General features: G+C 37.3%; 2 protein-coding genes across 3 annotated transcripts; both read left to right on the top strand.

The window, feature by feature from the left end:
* The first annotated feature begins 4,848 nt into the window (after positions 1-4,848).
* LOC135597320 (hydroxyproline O-galactosyltransferase GALT2-like) lies at positions 4,849-12,123 on the top strand. Its single transcript, XM_065090114.1, has 7 exons — positions 4,849-6,070; positions 9,616-9,848; positions 9,972-10,262; positions 10,691-10,819; positions 10,923-11,096; positions 11,432-11,539; positions 11,625-12,123. Exons 1-7 carry the CDS (start codon positions 5,194-5,196, stop codon positions 11,829-11,831), a joined length of 2,019 nt encoding a protein of 672 aa, XP_064946186.1. The 5' UTR covers positions 4,849-5,193; the 3' UTR covers positions 11,832-12,123.
* A 404-nt stretch (positions 12,124-12,527) lies between these two features.
* Positions 12,528-26,654, top strand: LOC135597319 (nucleolin 2-like). Of its 2 annotated transcripts, none has more exons than XM_065090113.1 (19): positions 12,528-12,678; positions 13,252-13,311; positions 13,391-13,439; positions 13,535-13,719; positions 14,171-14,260; positions 14,348-14,479; positions 15,198-15,326; positions 16,702-16,758; positions 19,798-19,878; positions 21,960-22,061; positions 22,159-22,296; positions 23,965-24,039; positions 24,125-24,216; positions 24,433-24,550; positions 24,796-24,884; positions 25,157-25,247; positions 25,314-25,405; positions 26,042-26,346; positions 26,430-26,654. In XM_065090113.1, exons 2-19 carry the CDS (start codon positions 13,279-13,281, stop codon positions 26,456-26,458), a joined length of 1,887 nt encoding a protein of 628 aa, XP_064946185.1. In that variant the 5' UTR covers positions 12,528-12,678; positions 13,252-13,278; the 3' UTR covers positions 26,459-26,654. The 2 variants fall into 2 exon arrangements, with proteins under 2 accessions (XP_064946185.1, XP_064946184.1); XM_065090112.1 differs by having other exon boundaries at positions 26,042-26,361.
* The last annotated feature ends 252 nt before the right edge of the window (positions 26,655-26,906 follow it).

Here is a 26,906-nt window from a genome sequence, read left to right as displayed (position 1 = left end):
GTTAGTTAAACTAAGTATGCATTAGATCTATTAAAACGATTTAATATGGATAGTGCTAAGGCTATTAATACATCAGTTAGCACTTTTACAAAATTAGATATGGACATTAATGGAGAATGTTTTGATCAAAAAACTTATAAGGGTATGACATGTAGTTTACTATACCTCACAACAACTAAACCTGATATTATGTTTAGTGTTGGACTATGTGCTAGATTTAAATCTAATCCCAAATAGTCTCACTTAAAAGTTGTTAAAAGGATTTTTAGATACCTAAAAGGAACACCTAATATATGATTATGGTATCTAAAAACTAAAAATCTTGAATTGATTGCTTATGCTGATGTTGATTTTGCTTAATAAATAATAGATAGAAAAAACACATCTAGAACATGTCAGCTCTTAAGTCATTCATTTGTTTCTTGGTCGCCCAAGAAATAAAATTTGGTTACATTATCTATAGTTGAGGCTAAACATATAGTAGCAGGTACATGTTGTGCACAAGTTATTTGGATGAAAACCACTTTAGAAGATTATAGACTATATTTAAAAAATATTCCTATAAAATACGATAATACTAGTGCAATATATTTAACAAAAAAATCTCATTTAACATTCTAGAACTAAATATATTGACATTAAGTATTATTTTATCATAGATCATGTTAATAACCATGATATATCTTTAGAATTTATTGATATAAAACATCAATTAGTTGATATTTTCATAAAATCATTAAATGAAGAATAATTTGATTTTATTAGAAGAGAATTAGGCATATTAAGCCTTCTTAATGCATGAGTTCCTCTTATACATTTTTTGAATTTTTTTAATTTTTATAACTTGAGTTTTCTTTTTAAATTGAGATCGTTTCCTATCATTCATTCTTATTGCAATGTACAAAAGAAGATATTTGATTCATGGACTTTTGGTATACTTGATCTTTTATGTGATAATTATTTCCTATGATTCCTTCCTCTTTCTATTCATGAAAGTAGAACTTTGATTCATGGACTTTCTGAACTTATGAATTGATTCTTTTCTTTATGTGATGAATGAATTACTCCCTTCTTCTTCTCATTTTTATGATAAAGGGGAGAAAGCAAAAATGCTAGCTTACATATCTCAAGAGAATCAAAAGTACTTGCACATCTCAAGAGAATCAAAAGTACTTGCACATCTAAAGATAAGTGCTAACTTGCCCATTTCAAAAAGCAAAAGTTGCTATCTTGCATATCTCAAAAGTTGCTATTTTGCTCAACTTCACTTGCTAGCTTGCATCTTCTAAAGTGAAGTAAAACTTGCTTATATGGTCTAAATATTTGTTAAACATTCTCCTTTTTATTGATGACAAAAGGGGAGAAATAATGAATGTTTGGTATCATGAAATGATGAATGGTATCATACGCAAAATAATGTTAATTTTGGTATCATGAATGAAGTGATAAATTATTAAAATTTTAATGTTTTAGTATCATGTATGCCCAAAGTGATGTTGATTTATTTTTGGTATCATTCATGAAGTGATAATGTATTGTAATATTTTGAAATTGTGCATGTTACATTTTGATACTATTACGATGCATAATGTATGAAATTTTGATATGATATATTGCATTTGATCATTATGATCCAAAATTGTTTCACTTGAATTCAAAAGTTATGATTCATTTTAAATACAAGTTTACCTTATCTCAATATGTCATATAGATAGGGGGAGTTAAGATTAACTCCGTCATCAATTAGTTATCATCATAAAAAATGGGGAGATTATTGAATCTCGGATTTTGATGACGAAATCAATTGATGAATTAATGATCTAATCCATGTGTTGAGAAAAGTAATGCAGGACTAACTACGATCGTGAAAAGACAAAACAATTAAAGAAGAATCAAATATTGGGCCGGAGTCAAAGATCGGGCATCGAGCCAAAAGAATCAGGGGATATGCCGAAGGTTCGGACGATGCGTCAGAAGCTCGCCGAGAGTTTGCCGGAAGATCGTCGAGAGTACGTCGAAAGTTTTGCTAAAAGTTCAGATGAATAATTGATGTGTCAGACAACTAGAATTGCTTGCATTGTAATTGTTTAGCATTAATTATCGTAGTTAGGGTTTCAATTTGAGTTAGTTTTGGAAAAAATCTTATTAACTCAAATAGGAGCTAATTGGACCCAAATCAAGGTTGAATTGGGCCAGATGGATGGCCCATTCAATGATCCGGAGTCACATCAAGCGATGACACCACTAAGACTAGCGGTGGAACCGCTTGAGGCTCGGCCTCCCAAGCAGTCTGGATAGTAGTACTGTCAACAGTTAATGTTGTCAAGTAGTGGTACCGCCAAAGCCTAGTCTCTGAGGCTTTGTCAGGCGGTGGTACCGTCCAATGTTAGTTTACAAGTGGTGGTACCGTCAGTACCCTAAAAACATAGGATAAGACACTTTTTGGCTTTATTTTTGAAGCCATTGGGGTCTATAAATATCCCACTCTTTCCAGTATGAAAGAGCACGAAAAGTGTGAATAAAAGTCTTGAAATAGTGTTAAGTGCTCCTCCTTCTTTAGATTTTTTATCATTCTAAGAGAGGTGTGAGACTTGTAAAGGTTGTCTCCTAAACCTGTAAAAAGGAGAAAGAGTTGTAAGAGAGTAGTTGATTTTTGCCCATTGAAGGAAGACTAGTAGTGATCGCAGGTGGCCTTAATGGAAGAGGAATTAGAAGTGGACATAGGTCACAATGACCGAACCACTATAAATCCAGTTTGCACTTTCTTTCTGTGTTTCACTGTTATTACATTCTGAGTTAATTACTTAGTTCACTTACTCTAAGTCAAGCACGCTTTCATTATTATTTTCGTCGAGCGAAGATTTTTCAAAACCAATATTTTTATCGAAAGCACTAATTCGCCCTCCCTCTTTGTGCTGATTTCGGTCCTAACAGATTCCCCCTCAAAGATCCAGGAATCTTGAGCTATTTTCTAGGAGTGGAAGCAATATATACATCTTCATGTCTCTTTCTATCACATAGAAAGTATATTCAAGATTTTATCAAAGACAAACATGCATGAAACAAAAAAGGTTATAACTCCCCTCATTACTAGTAGTAAATCACTCAAATTATGTGATGGAAGTCCTACTACAAAACCCACTCAATATCGATAAGTAGTTAACTCCTTACAATACTTAGCTCTCACCCGTCTAAACATCTCATTTGTGATCAATAAATTATCACAATTCATACATCGGCTATCTACTACGTATTGATCTGTAGTCAAACGAATCTTGCTATATCGTAAATGGACCCTTAGTCATGGTTTCTTTCTCCGTAAACACTCTCTACTTCATCTCTATGTCTTTACCAATGTTGATTGGACAGGAAACTTTGATGATATAATATTCACGTTATGGTATAAACTTCCTTGGAGCTAATCTAAGTAGTTGGAGTTCTAAAAAGCAAAAGACAATCGCATGGTCTACAATTGAAGCTGAATACCATACTATCGCCACCACTACTGCGGAACTCAATTAAGTCACGAATATACTCAAGGAACTTAACATTAACTTCACTTTTACTTCTATAATATATTATGATAATGTTGGAGCTATATGCACCAACCAATGTTTCACTCCCGCATAAAACATATTGTCATCAATTTCCACTTCGTGCGAGATCAAGTTGTCCAATATCGACTATGTGTTTCTCACATACATATGACTGATCAATTAGCATACTCATTCACGAAGCCTCTCACCCATAAACTATTTTTAATGTATCGATCTAAGATCGACATTCTTGACAGGAGTACCAGCTTATGGGGGCATAATAACAGATAAGATTTTTCCAATTACATGAGGAAATCTCACTACTCTGATAAGAAAAATCCTCTCTCCTGACCTATATAAATAAGAAACATATTAATAAACTTCTCATCAAACTTTTGTATCACACTTTAGTTTACCAAAAGACTTCTCTAGTTTACGAAAGACTTCCTACTTTTAAGTCGGATCTCTTGTATTTTGCATAGCCAAGTAGATTATTATTAAACTATCAAATACATTCTAACTTTGTGTCTATATTCTTTTTAAATGCCCTATTGTTAGAGAATTTTAAACTTATCTAAGACATTAGATTGGTTATAGTTTCCATACCTTATAGTCATGCTAGTTTAGGTAGATCTCTCTCTCTCTATATATATATATATATATATATATATATATTTGGGGCAGGAGCTAATGGTTTACCCATTTCTTTTGTTATAAACCTTTAAATCTAAATAGATGTTTTTATTTATTTAAAAAAAAGATAATATTTAGTTCGTCAAATTCATCTTAATATTTTTATCACATCTGACAAATATTACATACATAGTGATTCTACAGTTAGATGATTCTATGATTTTCGTAAATCATATTTGATATATTTTTAAGTCGATCATGTAAATCGAATATTACAAGTATAATATCATGACGCTCGTCAAACTCACCTCTATCTTCTAACATGATAGATAAATATGATATAAATAATGATTCTATTGGTTTTTCATGTTTATATATTTTTAAAATTTTTCAAATCGAATTTGGAAATATTCACATTCAAATCTTATAAAAAAAATATAATAATCGTTAAAGAATAAAAGATATTTGTCAATTTTTCGTCTTAAGCACCCAAATAAATTATGAAAAGAGGGGTGCTTTTAGGATAAATTTAATTTGTAATAAAAAATTGTCAAGACCGGTACGTTGGTCCCCACAAGTGTCGGTGGGGTCTCTTGACCTTCCATATCAGATAGCTTTTGGACCGTCCGATAACTGGATCAGAACTCCGCCTCCTCCTGCCGTTTAAATCTACCTTTAGGGCCCTTTCTTGGATCACCGCTCCGGAGTACGCAGCGGTATTCGTTATCGATCGATCGCCATTCTCGTCCGGTTACACCGCTGTTCAGTCTCCGTCGCAGATCGAAGTAGCCGAGGGGAAATTTCGTCCGGCTTGCCACTACATTGGGCTCCAACACTAGCATTTTTGTGAAGCACGATATCTTTTTTGCAGCCTTGAGGTCGATCGGATCTATAGCTCACGGAGACGTTGATGACATTGTTAAAATATCGAAGGAGAAATGTCAGATTTGTATATGTAGATGACTCCCTCTTTTTGATGGGAATTTGATCTTTCTTGCTCTTCCAATTTGGTGACGAAAATATTATGAAGGGGAGAAGCATTGAATCCTCTGGGACGAGGAGGTGGAGGCCTTCGCATCCTGTTCTTGCCATTGGATTAATCTACTTAGTCTTTGTTTCCTTCAAATTCCATCATTTTCTCGAGATCGCCAATGCGTTGAGCGGCGACGGCAGCTTCTCTGGGCTCGACCGGCCGGTCAATGACCTTACATCTCGCCACCTCCACCTCGGCCATAGGACCCCTGTCTTGGTCGACCATGATACCTTCTACCGGAGACTGGAGGATAGCCGGAACCTCCCTCCTGCCCTCGAAAAGGAGCAGCCTTCCCTTAGATTTCCACCGATCAAGCCATTTCAGCGTTGGTTTGGGCATAAATCTATAGGCAACTTGACTCAGCTTCAGGCTATGATCAATGAGGCATGGGTGCTAGGCCAGAAGGCTTGGGATGATGTGAAGAATTATGATCCTATGAGCAGCACGGATCAACTGTCTATGATCGAAGGAAAGCTGGAGTCTTGCCGGTCATCGCTGGCAAAGAGTTCAACCGAGATGGGCTCTGACGCAGAGCTACGAGTCTTTCTTCCATGTGGCCTTGCGGCAGGCTCTTCGATTACAGTCGTCGGCAAGCCTCAGGAGGCCCATGAGGAGCATGTCACAAAGTTGGCAAGGTTGAGGCAGGGGGATGGAAGTGGAACTACATGGGTCTCGCAATTTGTTGTTGAATTACAGGGACTGAGAGTGGTTGATGGCGAGGACCCACCAAAGATCCTGCATTTGAATCCAAGGCTCATGGGGGACTGGAGCAAGAAGCCTGTTCTTGAGCTTAACTCATGTTATAGGATGCAATGGGGCACAGCAATAAGGTGTAATGGCTTGCCTTCAGAAGATGATGATGACACAGGTAACATGTCATTATGTTTCTATCCACATTTAGTTTTAATCTGCTTTTACAGTTACATTTGTTCTTACTCCTTCTGAGTTACTTTTTTCAATCAAATGTAATGGATCAGTATCTAGAAAACGAATACAGCATTTGACTGTTGAAACACACTCGTGGATGAGTTTAGCTCTTACCAACATCGCAGCAATGTACACAGTTGCACAGAGCAGTAATTTGATTTGTTTCAAAATGATAATTCTCATGTTTACTTCAATATCCATGAGTTTATGAATGAGTAGCATCTGATACTCTCTTGAGCACTTCATATATCTGTAACGTGTTTCTTTTTTTTTAAACTAATATTTGATGATATTCCTCATACTTTTGGATCATTCAAGCATATATATCCTACTGTGTATGAACCTATGACTTGTTTGATATATTGGATTTATCTATATATATATATATATATATATATATATATATATATATACATACATATACACGTACACACACGCTTTTATATACATATATATGTATACATATATATGTATATATATATATACATATATACATATATATGTATACATACATATACATATATACATACATATACATACATACATACATATACATACATATACATACATATACATATATATATATATATATATACATATATATATATATATACATATATATATATATATACATATATATATATATACATATATATATATATACATATATATATATATATATATATATACATATATATATATATATAATCTATCGAAACCATTTAAATAATTTATTCAATAAAATTAAGTAAAAATATTAATTGAATCAATAGTTGGAGACTTGGAGTAGTAACTAAAATAGCCGATTAAGTCATTAATCTAAAGTTAGAAATATTAGTTGGAGCAGTAGTCGAAGTAGTTGATTAATTAATTAACTGCTAATTTTGGTTTCCAGCCATAGGCTAATGGAAGTTTCATCATTGATCATCAGTTAACTAAAATTAATCAAGCATATGAAAAGTTTGACATATATATGCAGGTATTTGTGTAGCTTTCGAAATTTAAGAGGGTTTGTTGATTGTTGGTGAACCTTTATGCCATGGCCGAGGTGTCAGCATGGCTCGGTCCAGTCCCCGATGTACAAGGTCGCCCACGTGGATGCTCGGGTGGTGAAGATGAGTGTTGGGTCGGGTCGGGTTCAAGCACGGTCTTCTCTCTTGGCGAGTGGCCTGCTTCTCCATCGCTGGGCTCCTGCACACAAGTCGAGGTCGGGAGAGGGATTTCTCGACTCGACCCCTCCGAAGCTTAAGTCAATAGTATGTATGAGAGAGTTGAAAGTTCGAAATGCCTCCCCCTCCTGATTAGGGAGGGTTAGCTTTTATACCTGCGAGGATGAGTTGGTCGTACAGGGTCAATTTACTACGGTCGACCAGGGTGGCATTGTGAGGTGTAGGGATGAGCGTAGGTTGGATCACGGGCGACGACCATGGGGGATGAATCGTCTGCTGAGCTAGCTGAGGTATGAGGGGTGCGATGGTCTGCATCATCCCAACTAAAGCTTGCACATGGCGGGTGAGGTTGAGAAATGCCTCGGCTGAGACAGCAGGTTGCACCATGATGATCTCGGGAGGAGACAACTCGAGATCATTGAATAGTCGCCAATAGCGGCTCGGGGTCGCGGTCGAGATATTTCCTTCTATGCTCAGAGGAAGTGAGAGTTGCCCTCCAAACCCGAAGGTCAAGTGAGTCGGGGGTGGCTCTTCTCCGGGGAGCTCTCTCGGGTTGCTCGGTTGGGGGTGTCCTTGCGACATCAGGCCCTCCTTCTAGCGTCAAAATATTGGTGAACCTTTACGTCGTGGCCGAGGTGTCAACACAGCTCGGTCTTGTCCCCAATGTACAAGGTCGCCCACGTGAATGCTCAAGTGGTGAGGGCGAGCGTCGGGTCGGGTTCGAGTATGGTCTTCTCTCTTGGTGAGTGGCTTGCTTCTCCGTCGTTGGGCTCCTGCACACAGGTCGAGGTTAGGAGGGGGATTTCCCGACTCGACCCCTCCGAAACTCAAGTCACTAGTATGTATGAGAGAGTTGAGAGTTCGAAATGCCTCCCCCTCCTGATTAGGGAGGGTTAGTTTTTATACCTACGAGGATGAGTTGGTCGTACGGGGTCAATTTACTATGGCTGGCTCCTCGGGCGGTCGACTTAAGCTTCTGTATGAGTGCCGACCGACCTACAAGGATCGACGCCGCCTCGAGCTTTCCGGGATGGCTGTACCATGATGATGTTGTTCGTACGGAGGGGGTGGCAAGCGGCTGCCCGCCACGTGTGTGCTACGCGCCACATCGTACTTGAGGTTCCACGTCTGCATCGTCGTGTCTGCTTGCTTGGGTCCACGTGGGCGATGCCAAAATATGCCCTATCATTGATGAATTGCACTCAGGCAATTACTTACTCTCTTCTTTGATTCATTGCTTGTAAATTACATATAATAAATTCTGACTTATGCAAACTTTTCAGCCATCTTCACAGCCATCACACCTTCTCTGACTATTTTCAATTGCAGATTGTTCATCATTGTTGTCTCTGATCAGTGCTACATCCACTGCTATCACTTGAATTTCTAATCTTGTTAAAAAGTTAAAACTCTACAATATCTTGCTTAAATTTTGTCGAAGACATGAGGTAAAATGTGATATGCTCACTTGAACAGGCTAGCATGGTATGTGCCATCTGGTGTTAAGCTATGACATGTGACTGAGGCACATTAGTGAGATTGTATGGCTAAAAAACATCAGACCTTAGGTTTGCAAAGTTATTTCTGCACAGTCTAGTATGTCTGATCTACCCTATTAACTCAGAAGCATTTCTCATTGAACAACAAACTGCATATGTACCAAAGATACGTGCTTGTTATGTACTTCTTTAGGAATTTTACTTGTATTCCCAAAGAAGTGTGAAAACGTGAACTGATTATAACTTAGGTTGTCATCTGTAAGAAAGAGTAAAGTATGATCTTAACTCTTAAGTAAGGAACTTTGGTGTTATGATGTAGAATGCAAATCTGTACTTCCAATATTTGATAATCTCTATCTGTTATTCTACCTAGAATGCATCGTTATCTTCTTTGGCCTTCTAACAAATTTTAGTACCCTTTTTACTAATATTTTCAGGTTCTTAGGCTTTCTTTCAGTTTGCATGAAAACAACCCAGCCTGCAGTGTGAAGTCAGATTGCAGAAAGTATTCTAACTTTAAGGCACATAAAAAAATACTTGCATAAGCCTACCATTTTATTTTCATCCATAGTCAACCATTCCGTAGACAGGTACATTTTAATTTTCCCAATGTGTTTTTGCCACAATATATTAATAACATTGTTGATGCTCATGATCGAACCAAACCTGAATGAATTCATAGTTGTTTATTTTTAGTGATAATGATATGCTGACTACGATGACTAATGATTTTAAGTATGTCAAATGAATTCTTTTGATCTTCAGGCTTTTGCAGATATGGCTAAAGTATTCAAAATTTCAATCTTCTTTTTGGACAGTTGATGGATTCAAAAAATGTGAGAAATGGGCTCGCAGTGATATGATAGATTTGAAAGAATCTAAAACTACCTCTTGGCTAAGGAGATTTATAGGTCGAGCAAAGAAGCCAGAAATGACATGGTCTTTTCCTTTTGTAGAAAGCAGGCTGTTTGTCTTAACACTGCAAGCTGGTTTTGAAGGATATCAAATTTTTGTTGGGGGTCGACATGTAGCTTCATTCCCATATCGGCCGGTAAACTAGTTGGGATGCTTCGTTATTTTCTTAATGTTAAACACCATTTTATTGTTGTGATCTTGAAGAACTATCATCAAGTGTATCATGTAGTTTCTCACAGAGTAGTTGTTTGGTTTTCAGGGATTCACTCTCGAAGATGCCACTGGATTAGCAATAAAAGGAGATGTTGATGTACACTCAGTGTTTGCCACTTCGCTTCCCACATCTCATTCCAGTTTTTCGCCTGATCGTGTCTTGGAAATGTCAGAAAATTGGAGGTCTCCTCCTTTGCCAGAAAGTTCAGTTGATCTTTTTATTGGAATTATTTCTGCTTCAAATCATTTTGCTGAACGCATGGCTGTTAGAAAAACATGGATGCAATCTTCTCAAATCAAGTCATCTAATGTGGTGGCTCGTTTCTTTGTTGCATTAGTAAGTTTTTTCTTTAAACATATTACTATAGGGCTTTAAATAAAACACATATGCATGGGAATTGATACCAGATGCTAATTTATACATACCGCTGTGAGAATTTTGATATAGCTGTCTAACTTAAGTGCATTTTTCTGAAATTGAAACCTAATCATGTAACTTAAGGGTTGTGAAATTTGGTTAGACCAAAATGTTTAGTTTGAAATGGAATATAGAAATCTTCCTGTGAAACTCAATCATGTGATGCCTAATAGTCTAAATAAGACAATGACAAAGAAACTTTTACAAGAGGGTTACCCAGCTTTGCCAGGGAACATCTAATTGGCTATACTGAATGCTCCTGTGTTGCTAAATTTTGCATAGAATCATAATCTTTTTTAATGTTATATTTGCAAACCTGACTTTTACCATTTCAATTGTGCTTGCAGAATCTGAGGAAGGAGGTAAACACCATGCTAAAGAAAGAAGCAGAATATTTTCAAGATATTGTAATTTTGCCATTTATGGATCGTTATGAGCTGGTCGTTCTTAAAACGATTGCCATTTGTGATTATGGGGTGAGCTAGCATCTTTGTCCTATTTTCCCCTATCCCTGTGGTGCATCGTCATGTTAATGCAGTTCCATGTACAATGTTCAGTAATAACTTTATCACCATACAGGTTCACAACTTAACCACTCCATACATCATGAAGTGTGACGATGATACTTTCATAAGGGTTGATGTTGTCTTAAAAGAAATAAAGCGGGTCTCTCAAGAAAAGCCGTTGTACATGGGGAACCTTAATCTCTTGCATAGACCTCTCAGGCATGGAAAATGGGCTGTATCATATGAGGTATGAAGTTTGAACTATAACTTTTAGGGCTCCTGATAGAAGGCCTTGGATTAATCAAGTTTTCTCTTCTTTGCAAAGTCATGGCAGTTAACTCATTGACTATAATAAACTCATAGCAAGTGAAATTGACTGTGGTTTTATGAATACTGTAATTCTCATGTAAACAGGACGACAGACTGTTTATGGATCACAGCCATTATATGATCTGCCTAATTTAATATTCATGTGAACTTTAGGTTGATGTGTGAAAATGGCTGCACCTTCTTTTCTTGTCCTCGTATTATTACCATAAAACATTTGAAGTTCTCATGTAAATTTGACTGTGGTGTATACAGGAGTGGCCAGGGTACATATACCCACCCTATGCTAATGGACCTGGCTACATAATTTCAAGAGACATTGCAAAGTTCATCGATTCTCAGCATGCCAACCAAAGCCTAAGGGTGAGAGACTCAATTCCATTAGAAACTGCATCGCCAATACAAGATTTAGTAGCATCTGACATGGATTCTGTTAATGTTATTGCAGCTGTTCAAGATGGAGGATGTGAGTATGGGCATGTGGGTCAAACAGTACAACTCCTCGATGACCATACAATACTCGCATAGTTGGAAGTTCTGTCAGTATGGATGCATGGAGAACTATTACACTGCTCATTATCAGTCTCCCAGGCAAATGCTCTGCCTCTGGGACAATCTGGCCAGGGGTCGAGCTCACTGTTGCAACTTCAGATGACAACTTTGATGATTCTTCTACATTGTTTCCGACCTCCCTGTAATGTAGAAGCTTGCCTGCCTCTTGTTGTCTGTGTCTAATCTTTTTTTGACATTGGTGATGGTAACAATGCTGTCACTGGTTAGAACAGTAAGCTCTTCTCCCGGCATCTGCCGAGGATTTTGTTGAAACGAGTGTATATGCTATTCTGATTCACTTGTGCTGCGTCCAACTTTCATTATTGTTTGATTTGTGAGGCAGCATGTTGAATGATATCATGTGAAGGTAAATGGTTGCAAGGTACATCTGTACATCTTCTTTAGTGCTATGCATATTCTTTGTTACCTCTCAAGATTGCTCTATATATTTTGTTATTGTTGTATCTGTTCTTTTTCTTATTTTGATTGGTCAGATCTTCGAACCTCGACTCCAACCCTATGAGGGTAGGTTGAAACTTTTTCTTCTTTGATTTGGTGAATATTATGATGATCAAAATCGACATTAATAATTTGTATCAAACAAATATAATTAAAGAATTTAGTATCCCTTCGATATCAATATACGAGGAAGAACTTAGATATTGTTGATACTCGACCTTAATAGCAAATTATGGTCCGACCCGCCCGGTCGACACTCCTTAGAGCTGAACCGGATCGGCCGGACCTGGCGGCGTTTTAATGTCGGCCGACCCAACGAAGCCCTAAATCGATGCCATGCTTCACACATCCTCCTATATAAGGCTTCGATCCTCGGCTAAACGAAGCCCTTCTAAAACCCTAACGCTTCAGGTTAGGGTTCGTTTTGTCCGCCTCCAACCTCCGATTTGCCTTGTATCCTTCTCGTTTCTCTTCTTTTCTCCTTACTCGAGGTAATCGAGTTGAATGCTTGTGCCTTTCTCTTTTCTTGTTACTCCTTACTCGTTTCTCTAATTTTCTCCGATTTTCCTTGTTTCGTGCTGCTTTTCGTCTGAGCTCAAGTTTTTTAGTTAGTTTTTTGTACAGCGTCGCGCTGTTTTTTTTTTCTCTCTGTGGTTTTTGGATCCATGAACATCTTTATTATTGGTTGCTCCCGTCGTTCTAGCTGTGTTATCTTGTAAGTTCGCGGCCTTTTGTAGTGTAGACGTTGAATCGATAATAAAGATTGTATCTTTGTGGTTTGTGCATAAGTCTGTTGGCGACTATATTGCTTATTGAAATTTTAGGAGATCTTTTGTGTTTCTTTTTTCAGGTTTTCTGTTCGTTTGGATATTTCTCTTTCTTTATTTTCTCAAACATTTTTTACTTGCCAAGAAATTGAAATAGTCATTGCTCGTATCTATAGTAAATTATATTCGACAACCTAAGTATGCTTTTGGAAATTTAGCGTGTCAAATTCTTTTACGTCGTGAATGAAAATTGTCATTGGGGATCCGTTTGTGACTTTGGTTTTTTTGTTTTATTAGGGTCTGACTACCCTCTAGCATCACTAAATGGGCAAGTCAAACAAGAAGGCGAGTACTGAGGTAATATTAAACTTTAAAGTTCCAGCTTTGAAGGACCTTCTTTTGTTCAAAATGTTGAAAAGTCACAAATGTCATACAGGTGGTAGCAGCTGTGGCACCAATGCTGTCTGGAAAATCTGGTAAAAAAGGTCAGCACAAATTAATTTACTGGGCATAAAAAGGCTATATTAGTTTTGTTTATTTTGTATGAGCGTTGATGACATCTGACTATTTAATTGTCCAGGCAAGAGGGATGCCGAAGAGGCAATAGAGAAAGCAGCAAGTGCCAAGAAGCAGAAGAGAGAAGTCAAGGAGGTTGTTCCCCAAAAGGACATTAAGAAGCCTAAGAAGTTTTTACAGGAGGTTCCTTCAAAAAAGAAACCTGAAAGTAGTTCAGAGGATGAAACTTCCTCTGAATCTGAAGAGGAGGTGTGTTATCACTGTACTTCGTGAATTTCATACAATAGGGCAAGGGAGTAATGTAGCAATCTTGTACTGCTGTGATTGCATTTGCATGATTTTTTTCTTTAACGCGTTGTAAAAGCCATCTGTCGATATATCTTTCAGCAGGATGTATCTATCATGATTGAAGTTTGCATGTCATTACCATGCTGATTCTTAATTTCTACCAAATTTAAGAACTGTGTTGTCCTTAAGAATAGCATCCCATTTATTTGTTAACAACACACGATAGTTAAAAGTGATGCTTTGCAAATAATGGTAAATCATATTGTGCAGCATCTGGTGGTTTTTCTTTTACATATTGGAATACTGAGGTTTTTCTTTTTCATTCAACATGTTAATGTTATTATAATAATATGTTGGTTTTGCTGGTAACGGTAATATTTCAAATTCTTACTTGAGAGAGTTGACTTTGTAGGTTAAAGTTCCTCCAAAGAAGCAAGGTAAACCAACAAAGCCTCCTCCAAAGGAGTCTAGTGATAGCAGCGAGGAATCCTCTTCAGATGATGTAAAGAGTCTATAAAATTAATACTGGCAGTTTTTCATCATCTCTCTTATTTTGATGACAAAATTAGGAATATTTCATATTGTGCAGGAACCTTCGAAACCTGTTGCTGCTCCAGCTAAAAAGGTTGCAGTTACTGTCTCCAAGAATGGTTCTGCCAGTGCTGCAGCCCAAAAAGGAAAATCAGAGAGCAGTTCAGAAAGTGATTCAGAAGAGGATGAAGTGAGTTTATTCTTATGGCTTAGCTTTTCTGGGTCAAATCTATTATTTTTCAGGGATAAATCATGGTGTAACTTTTCTAAGTAAGCTCCAAATTTCTGTTGTTACAACTGCAGTCATGATGCACTTAGGAACCCAATTTGAAGTCTCAACATCATGCTATTAAAGTTTTTTTTTTACATTAAAGCTCTTAAGTAGGTCTTATTTCATTGTGGGCAAAAATTATGAATTCATCGGTGTAGAGTCATTAAATTGTCAATATGATCTTGGCACAAAAAAGCCAAAAGCCACATGTTGTGGAATTTATTTCTCTGTTATTACATGCTTAATTGTAAATGTGGCTTGAATCACAGAAACCTGCTAAAGCTGCACTGCAGCCCAAGAAGTTTCCATCAGCTAGCCTGAAGAATGGCACACCTGTAGTATCTAAAAAGAAACAGGAATCAAGTGATAGTTCAGATTCTGACAGTAGTTCGGATGATTCAGATGAAGATGCAAGCAGTTTAACATTTTGTTTAGCTTTATTAAATTTTTGCTTCTAAGTTGTATATTAGAAGTGCCATCTGGTGATGTTGCCCTCAATACATTGTAGCTCAGCCCAATTATGTGGGGGAACCATATTCTTTTTTTCTTTTAACATTTGTAAATACTAGAATAAGTCGTATATATATGTTATGAATTTGCCTGTTTGACTTGATTTAAGTGCTTGCCAATTTTGCAGGAAGATGCTCCTGTAACAACCAAGGTTATTCCAGCAGCTAAGAAGCAAGCAACTCCAGCGACTGGTTTGAAAAAGCAAGAAGAATCCAGTGATACTTCAGACAGCGAGTCAGATTCTGATGAGGATAAGGTAAGCCTGAGACTCTGGTGTAATACTCCCCTGAAGGATGATATATTGTAATTATGTTCTCCTATTGATGCTTGTCATGGTTATGTGCTTGTGACGATTCTATTAATGGTTTATTGAAGTTTAGGTGCAAATATAGTTTATGTTCTTTATGGAAACTGTACTAGTAATTGCATATTTCAGATTTATAATGTAATTTAATGCTGTGCCAGAGTTCTTTTACTTCTAATGAACTTGTTTTTTTTTTCCGTTATGGAAACAATGGTAGTGGCAAAACGGAACCGAAGTGCTCTCTAGTTTTTGATCTCTTTATACATAACAAAAGAATTAGTATGTTTGAAGATATATTCATCAGACCAAAGATTTCAGATTTATTATCAATAAGCAACTAGATTAATGTAGAAAACTGCATGTCTATAGGACACCTCCTGGAACCAACATTTGCCCATTCTGTTGGTGTGTGGAATGGACTCCTGAAATACTATTTTATTTAATGACCCAACCAAGCATTGTCATTGTTTCCTGTTTGCTGTAAGACACATTCTTTCTGTGCCAAATTCTGTTGTTATTTGACATTAATGACTATGGAAATCTCTCTATATTTTCTAAGTCTCATAGATGTTGTGGATATCTTGTAAGTCTCATAGTAATTATTTAACATTAATTACTTGCTGTAATAGTGTAATATATCGTGCAGTAGAAGCATGTGGCTGTTGTAGATGAGTATTTGTATTGTATTTTGTAGCATGTTATATCTGTCTGCACCAGTTATCATGCCATCTTGTGGTATCATGCCGTCTCATTCATGTCTGGTGTTTTTGTGCTTTGTAGTGGTTTTGTGCGAACCTGATACTGTTCTTTTTCTTGTTGTCTTTGGTATATGGATCATGTCAAATAGTGAAATCTTTACTTCTTGAAGCAAGTTTTAGGGAAGGATTTCCAAGTGGTTTTGGGAAACCATGCTGGTACTTCATGTTGGAAGTTCAAAAGTAGAATTTTATTTTCTTAGCATGCTTTTCTAGTGCATATGACAGAGCGCATACACAAGTCTTATGTTCTTTTTTTAATGACATCACATGCTTGTGGTGGTGTACCTTTTAGTTCCTTTTGTTTGATGTTTCATGTTATCTCTAGAAAAGGTATGACACAGATCATGGTGAGTTTTCTTTGTCCTTGGTGTTTTAGCTTGTGGTATGTTTGGAATTGATAGATGGTTTAGAAAGCGATGAAATATTCAGGTCAAACCGATTTGATTCTTTCTGAATTTTACCATGATTGTTGTGCAATTCTTCACGAAATTTATGGTTACTTGTCATTGTTTCTCGTAGACTTTCAGTGTCAGTTTACTATAGTATATCCTCTTTAATGTGCGATGCAGGCACCTTCAGCAAAGGTTAGTCTACCTGTGAAAAAGCCGGCTGCCATAGAGAAACAGGTATTTACCCTTTTCTTGTCTTTGTTATAATACAATGTTACCTTGCAGTTTCACTACCTTAGTGTAGATTTAATTTACTATGATGCAACCCCTTATTTTTTGTTATCAATTAGGGAATCGTATGATATTTCTGTTAAGACATCCCAATCTAGTGCCGTGTAAGATCATGGATGCACAGAAAATTGAGTTGATTTGTGAGGCTGTATAAGTCTATTGTTATCAAATTGTTGATAAGAATTTTAGTTGATGTGATGTAGTCCCATGCCATGTTAATTGGATAGTCACATTTGAAATTATATTATAGACATGATATGAGTCAACTATTGACTGTGCCTCACATGCTTTACTAGAGTGATTCTGAGCTATATTTGAGCCTTCACAAGGATTAGGGTTGTGCCTCACAACTAGGGGTGATTTTGGGCTATTCTTGAGCCTTGATGAGATGTGAAGCCTAAAATATATGAGAGATTGTGATGTCCCGTTTAATTCCACATCTAAACCACATCAGATGTGGGAGGAGAATGAACCAATTTATAGGGTGACAAGAATCTCCTATCATTAACTTGCATTTTAGATCGTGTGATTTAGGTCTATATCAAATTGATGGGTTAGTTGTCCCACTGGGTTGGGTAATGACATTTAGTGCAGCAATACCTCTTGAGACTAGAGAAGAATCAAGAGCAATTGATATGCTCAATGATTTCAATAGGCGCTTGAGTGGTTGCCTAGGTACTCGGGCGAGCACCTCGCTTCATTTCCAGGCGGTGCGCTTCAAAGAGGCGTCATCTGGGTGCTCGCCCGAGCTCAGGCGTCGGGCGCTTCGGGCGAGCGCTCGGGTTAAACCAGGCGATCGAACCAGCGTTTTAGGTCTGGTTCGGTCTTTGATACTTTAGTTGGGTCAATTGAATCAACTAAAGCATCGATATCAGCCTTCCTCTCGCGACTTCCCAACTGTAACCTTGTTCGTCATTATCGTTGTCGCTGCTTGTTGCTATCGTTGCCACTATCGTCACTCCCGCTATCGTTGCCACTATCGTCGCTCCCGTTGTCGTTGCCATTGCTCGTTGCTACCATTGTTGTTGGCACTATCATCGCTCGTCACTCCCGCTGTCGTTGCTCGTTGCTATCGTTGCCTTGCCATTGTCGGTGCTCGCCGTTGCCGCTTCTCGTTGCTACCGCTGTCGTTGCCACTATCGTCGCTCGCCTCTCCCGCTCTCGTTGCTCGTTGCTACCTCCTCTCACATCGACTTAATAGTATACTATTAACAGTATACTAGTAATAATATTTTTTATTTATTAGATTAATAATATATTATTTTAATTTTAATATTACTAATTTTTATTTATTTGAAATTACTGTTATTGTTTTGAATTTTGAGATTTTTTGTTAATGTGATATTGTGATTTTGTAAGATTTTTAAAATTTAATATCATATTTTTATTTAAATAATTATATTTATTAATTATATTATATATTTTTATATTTTAGTGCCTCGTTTTGTTCAGGCGAGTGCCTAGCGCCTCGAGTGTTTTTGGACCTTGGTGCCTTCTGGCGCCTAGCGCTTTTTAAATCACTGGATATGCTATATTTGGACTCATTTCCACAAAATGTTGTAACACAGAGTAAAACATGACTCGGAAATCGAATGAAAGATTACTTTAACAAGTAACGCAGAGGGTGAACCGAAAGAAGCAATAGTAAAGAAGAGTAGGGGCGAAGCCCTTGTGCTAACGCTTAATTGAATAAGCAATGGTGCAAGCTGTTGTGCATTAACGAACAGACCGGGGTGCATTAGTGGGTTTTAAGGGGACACACTTAATATACAAAGGATACAAGGGTATGGGTAGTTCAGTTCACTTCTTTTCCATGTACTTTATAGTAATGTAAAGTCCTGGAATGAAAAGCTGCTAGAGTTTCATTGAAAAAAAATGATAGTGCTAAGTTATGTTGATTAGTTGATACTTTTCGTGACAGTTAAACCCCATCTTCATGCATGCACATTTTAGACCATTTTTCCAGTTTACTTCTTTGCACATGATGGTGTTCTCTTTTTCAAAGTTTCATTGTCCGATATAGGTGTTAAGTTTATGTGGTTCTGGTTTCCAGTTGCCAAGGCATTAAACCTTACGATACAACCCCTGGTATCTGCTGGTCTGAGCCAGGACCAGGTTGCTGACTGACCTGTATGAAGCTGGTTCACAGCAAATCCACAGAACTGGCCTTAAATTGTTTTAAGTGATTCATGATTACATGATTCTGCCATGACTAACCCTCGTAAAAGAAGGAAAGAGAATAAAATAAGAGGAGGTTAGGACTGTGATGACAACATTATTTTATGTGCTTGTATTTGAATAGAGATACATACAAAATTATGAATTTTTTAGATGAACACCCCAAGGAATTAATATCTGATCAATCAACAGCTCAAATTAAGGCCATGAAACAAGTAGCTATCCAATCTCCAAACCATCAGCAACCAACCATTTCTTAGATCTGTTTTTCATTTTATTCAGCCTGCACCAGCGAATACAGTACTAGTTTCATGCCAGTCTGAGGGAGTGGTATAAGTATTGAATTTGGAAATTGTCTACTTGTCAAGAGTACATATTCTTTTTGGTCATAATCGTTCTCTGAAAGTGCTCAATTTCTTCTGTTCAATTTCAGACGAGTCCAATGCATGTAAAATTTGAACAGTTTATTTTCCAGGATTTGTTGATACTGATGTTAAGGCAATGCCATGATATTCTAGTAGTTTGATTGTATTTTGTCATATTTAGTGGATATTATATAATTTTGCTCAGATGAGGTATTGACTATTTTTATGGGGCTATGTGCTGAGAAATTACAAAATAATGTTAAAGTTGATGAGAGTTCTGATGGGATTAATGAAGAGCCACAATGAAATAAAAAAGACCACTAGTTTTTTTGTCTTATTTGCCATATAATTTCCTTGTTCCTGTCTTGGTTTCTGGATTGTTTTTCATAGAGGATTCTTTTTCTTAAAATGTGGGCAAGCTTAATCCAAGTCTGTTAAACAGGAAAGCAGTAGCGAAGATGAGGATGACAGCTCTGAAGAAAGTTCTGATGACGAACCCTCCAAAAATCAAACTGATAAGAAGGTGGCTTGTTTATTATCGCTTAATTCTTATGGCCTTTTGGTAATATAGTGTCTCGTTTTAATTTGACCCGTATTTGGTTTTAATTGAACATGGAATGTTAGTTTGAACTGGATTTCTTCTCTCTAGCCCTTATCTAGTTCATTTCTTTTTTTAAAATTAAAATTCTTGAATTTTTGGTAAATTGTACTATAGAAATTTCTAAACAAATGTGGCCATAGTTGGTCTCTTTGATGAGTGGTAGGTACAAATGGCTGGCTACTGTTGAGAAGCGAACATTTGCTCTTCTTCTTAGTTAAAATGATGCACATTTGTTTTGTCTAGAATAACTTGGTTAATTTTTATACATTCATTTGAGTTGCAAATTATTTTGCCTTTTACATTGTCGTAATCAGGAAGATTTTGATCTATCATTTCCACTGTTTCTAGCTTTTTGTCTTTGTCATGTCTCTATATTTTCTCTAAAATTCTGCTATTGTACTTGTTCTGTTGTTTTGATCATTTTAGACTTTTGACCTGTTACGCTTAGTGAAGTCATCGGGCGCTCAAGCACTCACCTAGGTGCTTAGGTGAGGCAAGGCGAGGCTTGAGCACCCACCTATTGGGTTGGGTGGGTGTCTTCACTCAGGCGAGGCCTAGGCACTAAGTGAGTCGGGTGGTTGCTTGGTTCAACTGAGACCAATTTGACCTTGAGTTGAACCAATTAATTGTATCTGGTTTGATCGAACCAGTTAGACCCTGAGCTGACGACTGTAGAGTTTGATTTAGACCTGTCCACGCTCGAGCCCTAACGCAGAAACCCTTTCTCACTGTTTCTGCACGGCTGCGGGGTTCCTCCCATTGGTGAATGATGACAGCAGTGGCAGCGACAGTGTCTTCCTCTAGTGGCAATGGTAGTGGTGGCATCTTCTTCTGGCGGCAGCAGCGATGGCTTCCCCTCCCTTCCGGCATCTCGCTCTTTCTCCTCGTACCTCTGCCCGTTCACTGTGCCGCTCCACAGCCTCTTCCCTCTTCTCTCTGCCCCTCCTGACCTGTTAATCACTCCCTTCTTCCATGTTCCTTGCAGCCCTCCTATGTTCACTGCAGCCTCTTCCCTGTCCATCACTGCCTTCTTCCCCATTCACGGCAGCCCTCCTATAGTGTCTTCCCTCTTCCCCGTCCATCACTGCCTTCATTCCCTTTCACCGTTGCCTTCTTCTCCATTCACCGCAGCCAATCCTACATCCTCTTCCCTCTTCCATTTTCCACTCCCTTCGTCCCTGTTCATTGCTGCCTTCATTCCCTTTCACCGTTGCCTTCTTCTCCATTCACCGCACCCAATCCTACAGCATCTTCCCTCTTCCATCTTCCACTCCCTATTCTCCGTTCACCGCTGCCACTTCATTGATGTTTGTCAGTTTAAACTTCGAATAGCTGCCTGCTGTGCTGTTAGTCTTTGTTGTTTGTTTATGTTTGTGAGAACAGCAGCTGCTGCCTGCTTTAGTGAATCAGTAGTAAAATGTTGATTATTATTGCTATTTCTGTAGTGATTAGTGCTACTTATTAGTGTTTTGGATTGTTGTAGCTTTAGATGGTGACAAGATTGAATATGATGAACTGGATTTTAATGTTCTTTGATGTTAATCTTGATTTATTTTATCATTTTGTTATTGAATATGGACAATGTAATTTAGTACTTTAAATGAATGGAAGTTTGATGTGTTATTTTTGTTTTAGTTTGTTTTTATTATTCATGATATATAATTTTTAAATTATAATATTTGGGAGCTTCTCGCTTTGCTTGGGCGAGTGTTTAGTGTCTCGGACACTGGGACCGTGCTGATTTTTGGCGCTTAGAGCTTTTGACTACACTGATTATGCTAATTGGTGAAGCTATTGACAAGAAAGTTTTTCTTGTGGAATTCGATCTTTTGCAAACTTCTTTTGCATCGTTGATTGGGACTTGGTTCAGAGAACTTCTTTATTATGTGTTTATGACTTTTGCAAGTACTTTATGTTGTATGCTTTGCTGTTATGTATCTTAATATTGTAGATTTGTTGTGTTTTAGAAATATTGACTGTTCTTCTCAATTTTATGTGTTCAGGTGCCTCAGAACAAGACTAAAGTTGATGAAAGTTCTGATGAGAGCGATGAGAGTTCTGATGAGAGCGATGAGGAGCCACAATTGAAGAAGCGAAAAGTTCCGGTAGTTTGATGAGTTGGTTGATGATGAATTGATATGCATTAATAGATTTGCACTTCCATTTACTTCTCATAGGGTTTGATAAATATTAATCTTGTAGGATTCTGTTCCATCTACTGCTGGTAAACCTGCTACAAAGGCTATAAAAAAGGAGAGCACTAGTAGTGATGAAGATGAGGATGACAGCTCTGAAGAAAGTTCTGATGGTGAACATTCAAAAGGGCAACAAGCTAAGAAGGTGACCATGAACATATTTAATCATTTTCTATTATGTATCTTTTGATTTAGCATCATCAAAATGGGCATGAATGCATGCTTGGCTGCTGTCATATGCCTGATGAGGTGTGCCAAAAATGTTGTATTAGCACTCATAGTTTGGTTTTACACTCACAAACCCTGCTATGGAAAACTACAAACTGTTTTTTTAGGAGCAGATACAATTAGAATTAGGTAATAAAACTATGCAGGACTCATTGGACGAGATCAGACAGAATCAAAGTTAAAATTAATAATTTGGAAATGAAATGGTTTTAAAATAAAAACCAAACGAATAAAAAATTGTCAAATTATTGTGATCTGTGAGTTGGTAAATTTGATATAATGTCAAGGAAAAAGGGCTGAGTGAACAAGTCCATAAGACAGTCTAGGGCTTAAAATATTTTACACTTTTATGCCCACTAACAACTACAGAATGAGTACAAAACAGTGCATGTATCAACGGTAGTATGCATAGCCTTTTTTGTTTCTTCAAACTCTGGATAGCTAATACCTGATTTGCTTGGGAATTGTCACAGGAGATCATAAAAGTCAAATATAGTATTTAACAGCAGTGCCAGAAAAATGGTACTGAAAAAGTTAACTGGGGAACCAATAAGAAAATGAGAAATTAGAGAATATTTTGTTAGAATGTTTCAAAGCATGGAAGTGAAGATGTGTTAACGATCAGAAAGTAGTGATACTGAAGGATGGTAATGAGGTACGATGAAACAATTACAAACAAATTATAAACGTGGATGGTAAAGGGTTAAACATTTTTTGATTGTTTGATAATGGGGAGCCGGAATCACAGACGATTGTTAAGATTGACTGAAACTGTTCAGTTTACCTAGACTGGCTGATACCATCAATTCTGGTTGCTGGTTGGGAGACACAATGGGATAAATGGAGAGGAGGAAGAAAAAAGAGAGATAAATTGACTGGGAGAGGAGAGGGAGGTTGTTGTTTTCTCCTGCTGTATCTGCTTCTCAATATCCATCGTTTGCATCGTCTTTAAATGTGATATAAATGAGATATTATGTACTAGTTTTTAGATGGAGGTGCATATGCTTCGGATAGTAGATAGGGAATAAACTAGCAGATCTAAGATTGCTAGTGACAAAAACTGCAGATCCAAACAAGGTCTAAACTAGTTGAATATTTCCATTGTATACCCTATACTTGTAGTGTGTAAAGCAAGAAATTCCATTCGAAAAGCTGTCCTTTGAAGTAGTTTTATTTTCTTGGTCAGTTCTGGATCTGGTCGCTCGTCCTGATTTCAGATCCAAGGACTTTAATAGTATGCCTTGAAACTCAATGCGTAGCACTGAATTACGTCGGATTGATACATACCAATTGGTTTTTTCAAGTCCAAGAATCTGTATGACTATGAAGGTTGGTACCAGATGACATTGTGTGGTCTGGTAACACCTGGTACTGTACCATAGTTCAGGTAGAATTAATCTGGAAATATGACCTGTTCATGTTGGTGGTTGGACACACAAAAAGCACACAACCCCATCAACACCAGCAACCTGAACGAGAATTTTCATTGAAGTGTGGGAGTAACAGTAGTTTATTTCCTTTCCAAATACTGGTTGCTTATTTGTTTCTTATATCATTTTTTTAAGTTGAAAGTGTTTTAATGCAGGTTAAAGATGTGAAAATGGTGGATGCAACTCCGAAGAGTGAAAAACAAATTGCTAGAAAGTCTGAAATGAAAGGGGTATACTCTACTGGCTCAATTAATTATGATTTTTATTATTGTAGATGAAATTGGCTTATGTTTTTTTTTCCTCCTTTTGATATAGCCCAAAACTCCTGTTACAAGTCAGACTCAGACAACTGGATCCCGAACAATATTTGTTGGAAACTTGTCCTATAATGTTGAACAGGATGATGTGTATGTTTCATCTTTTAACATCATTTATCATAGTGTGTTGTTTTACGTTGATTTGTGTATGTACATGTAGGCATATTTGTGTAAACCTGTATGTGTTTATTTACATCGACCTACACGTGCATAAATATGTTTTTACAAGTAGACATAATTATGATTGAAGGGTTTGGTTTATTTACTGATATAGTGAGCTTATTAAGATTGTTCTTTCTCTTGAAGATCGGAGTTCTTCAAAGTGGCCGGGGAAGTAGTGGATGTGCGGATGGCTAGAGCAGATGATGGTAGTTTTAAGGGATTTGGTCATGTTGAATTTGCTACTGAGGAAGCAGTTCAAAAGGTCATCTTGCTTCTTTTAAGTTGTATATTCAGTTATTCCCAACACATCTTGTGTTCAACTCTCTGGGTTTTATGCCACTGCTATATTTTGTTGCTTTATTCTATTTGGAAGTTTTAGTTAAATGATTTTAATTGTCAATGATGGTTGTGAACTTGCGATGCTCTCTGTACATGCTTTCAGGAAAAACTGTTGAAGTGGACTTGATTTGATGAATAGATATTTATCAGTTTTCTTTCTTTATGCAGGCACTTGAAATGAATGGTCAGGAACTATTTGGTCGTGCAGTAAGACTTGACGTGGCCCGTGAAAGGGGTTCATATACACCTAATAACGGGTAGGATTCTCAACTAAAAGATTCTCTTACGCCAATTGAAGATACAAGTTAAGATGCTAATGTTTGCTAGTCTAGATCTTCATAGAAGCAAGAAAACAACCAGTTTGCATTTCATAATATGTAATAAATGGGTAGGATTCTATTTTTCTCTTTTGGTGCCAGAGATCCTCACTTTTTCCCCTGTTAGTGACTATAGATGAGAAAGTTGCAAAGATTTACTCCTAAAATAAGATGAAGTTCCTAAACTTGCTGGCTTTTTGTACATTTTACAGGAAGGACAATTATTCTCACCAAAAGGGTGGGACAGGTCAGAGCCAAACCATATTTGTGAGAGGCTTTGATAAATCACTTGAAGAGGATCAGGTATTATAAAATTATGTCCTCTTTTGTTATCCCTTCGTATTGTTTATTAATTGTGAGTCATTACAGATTAGAAGCTCCCTTGAAGAGCATTTTGGGTCATGTGGAGAGCTTACACGAGTCTCCATTCCAAAGGATTATGAAAGTGGTGCATCCAAGGGGTTAGTAACCATCTTACATTTGCTTTTTTAAATCTGCTTTGCCAAATCTACCTGTAAAGATTACATCAGTATGTTCAATCCAGTTTTGCTGTTACATCAGTATGATTGTGTGTTACTAGAATTGGCTATTTTAGGCTTTTTAATATGGATTAATGCATATTATGGTATAGCTTAAATTTATTGATGATTAAAATCCTTTCATGTGCTCATTTCTCTGATGTTTATGATGAGAGACCAACTAATTAATATATAGTTTCTGTAAAACCAGAAGTAGATAAGATGCAACTGAAGGTGCTTGTTAAGGTGAAAATTCACAGTTTATTATACCATGAGCCTTGAACGTGTACAAGTCATGAATCTTAGGATATATCAAGATAATTTTCTTGAATTGTTAGCTTAATTTTATAATGTTGGAAAGAAGAGCTGAATAATTGTGTTGGGTGGGTTTTATGAAAGTAACCAGTCACTTTTCTAAACTTAGATTTCATAGCCTATCAGTTTCTTTTGTGATCTATTTCCAGTATAATCTGTGCAAGAGTGGTTATTTTTGCTGACACAAATGATAAGGGCAGAATGTGAGTAAATTAAATTTATGGTTGCTTCCGTTCAGTGACATTGAAGGTTTTATGGTTGCAGGATTGCATATATGGATTTCAAGGATCAAGATGCCTTCACGCAGGCACTTGAACTCAATGGCTCCGAACTTGGAGGGTACACCCTGACAGTCGATGAAGCAAAGCCAAGAGGCGATAACCGTGATGGTGGCTGGAGTGGTGGTGGTGGTAGAGATAGCGCAGGTAGAAGTGGTGGGAGATTTGGTGGGAGAGGAAGTGGCGGGAGATTTGGTGGGAGAGGTGGACGGGGTGACAGAGGTGGTGGAGGCAGAGGTCGGGGAGGTGGTGGCAGGGGTCGCGGTGGCACACCCAACAGGCAAAGCATGGGTACAGCTAGTACTGGTATACACTGAAATGAATGCTGTTTTTTTGAACACTTCGATAATGTTAATGGGGTTACTCGTTTTCAGGGAAGAAGACGACCTTCCGCGATGATTAGGGATGATGGCTTCTTCTGGGCAGGGGTTTAAACATCAATGGCGTGGCTCTTCGTTCTCCATCTTAAGCAGTCTTATCCTCAATTTTGATGCTTGTCATTTTGTTTGTCACTGAACACTTGAATTAGTTGTTTGGAGTTGTTGAATTCATAAAGACCAATCATTTACATTTAGAACTACTAATCATTTCGTTGATGATGATAACTTGTGTTTTATATATAGTTATTTTACCTATATATATATATATATATATTACTCAGTGTGGTTTGATTCACTAATCCAATTAATAAATCAGTTTGGTCAGATAGGCATTTTTTCCGGATCTGAGGAGTCAATAAGTGGGGAATTTCTCAACGTCACGAAAGAAGACAGAAGCCTACTCGGTAATTATAGTTCGTGGGAGGATGGACGATCAACTTGTAATATGAAAAAAGGTTTTTTGACAAAGAT

This window comes from Musa acuminata, chromosome BXJ1-11, assembly GCF_036884655.1.
Source record: "Musa acuminata AAA Group cultivar baxijiao chromosome BXJ1-11, Cavendish_Baxijiao_AAA, whole genome shotgun sequence".
NCBI classification, from domain to species: Eukaryota; Viridiplantae; Streptophyta; class Magnoliopsida; order Zingiberales; family Musaceae; genus Musa; species Musa acuminata.
This window is presented reverse-complemented; position numbering and strand designations above follow the sequence as displayed.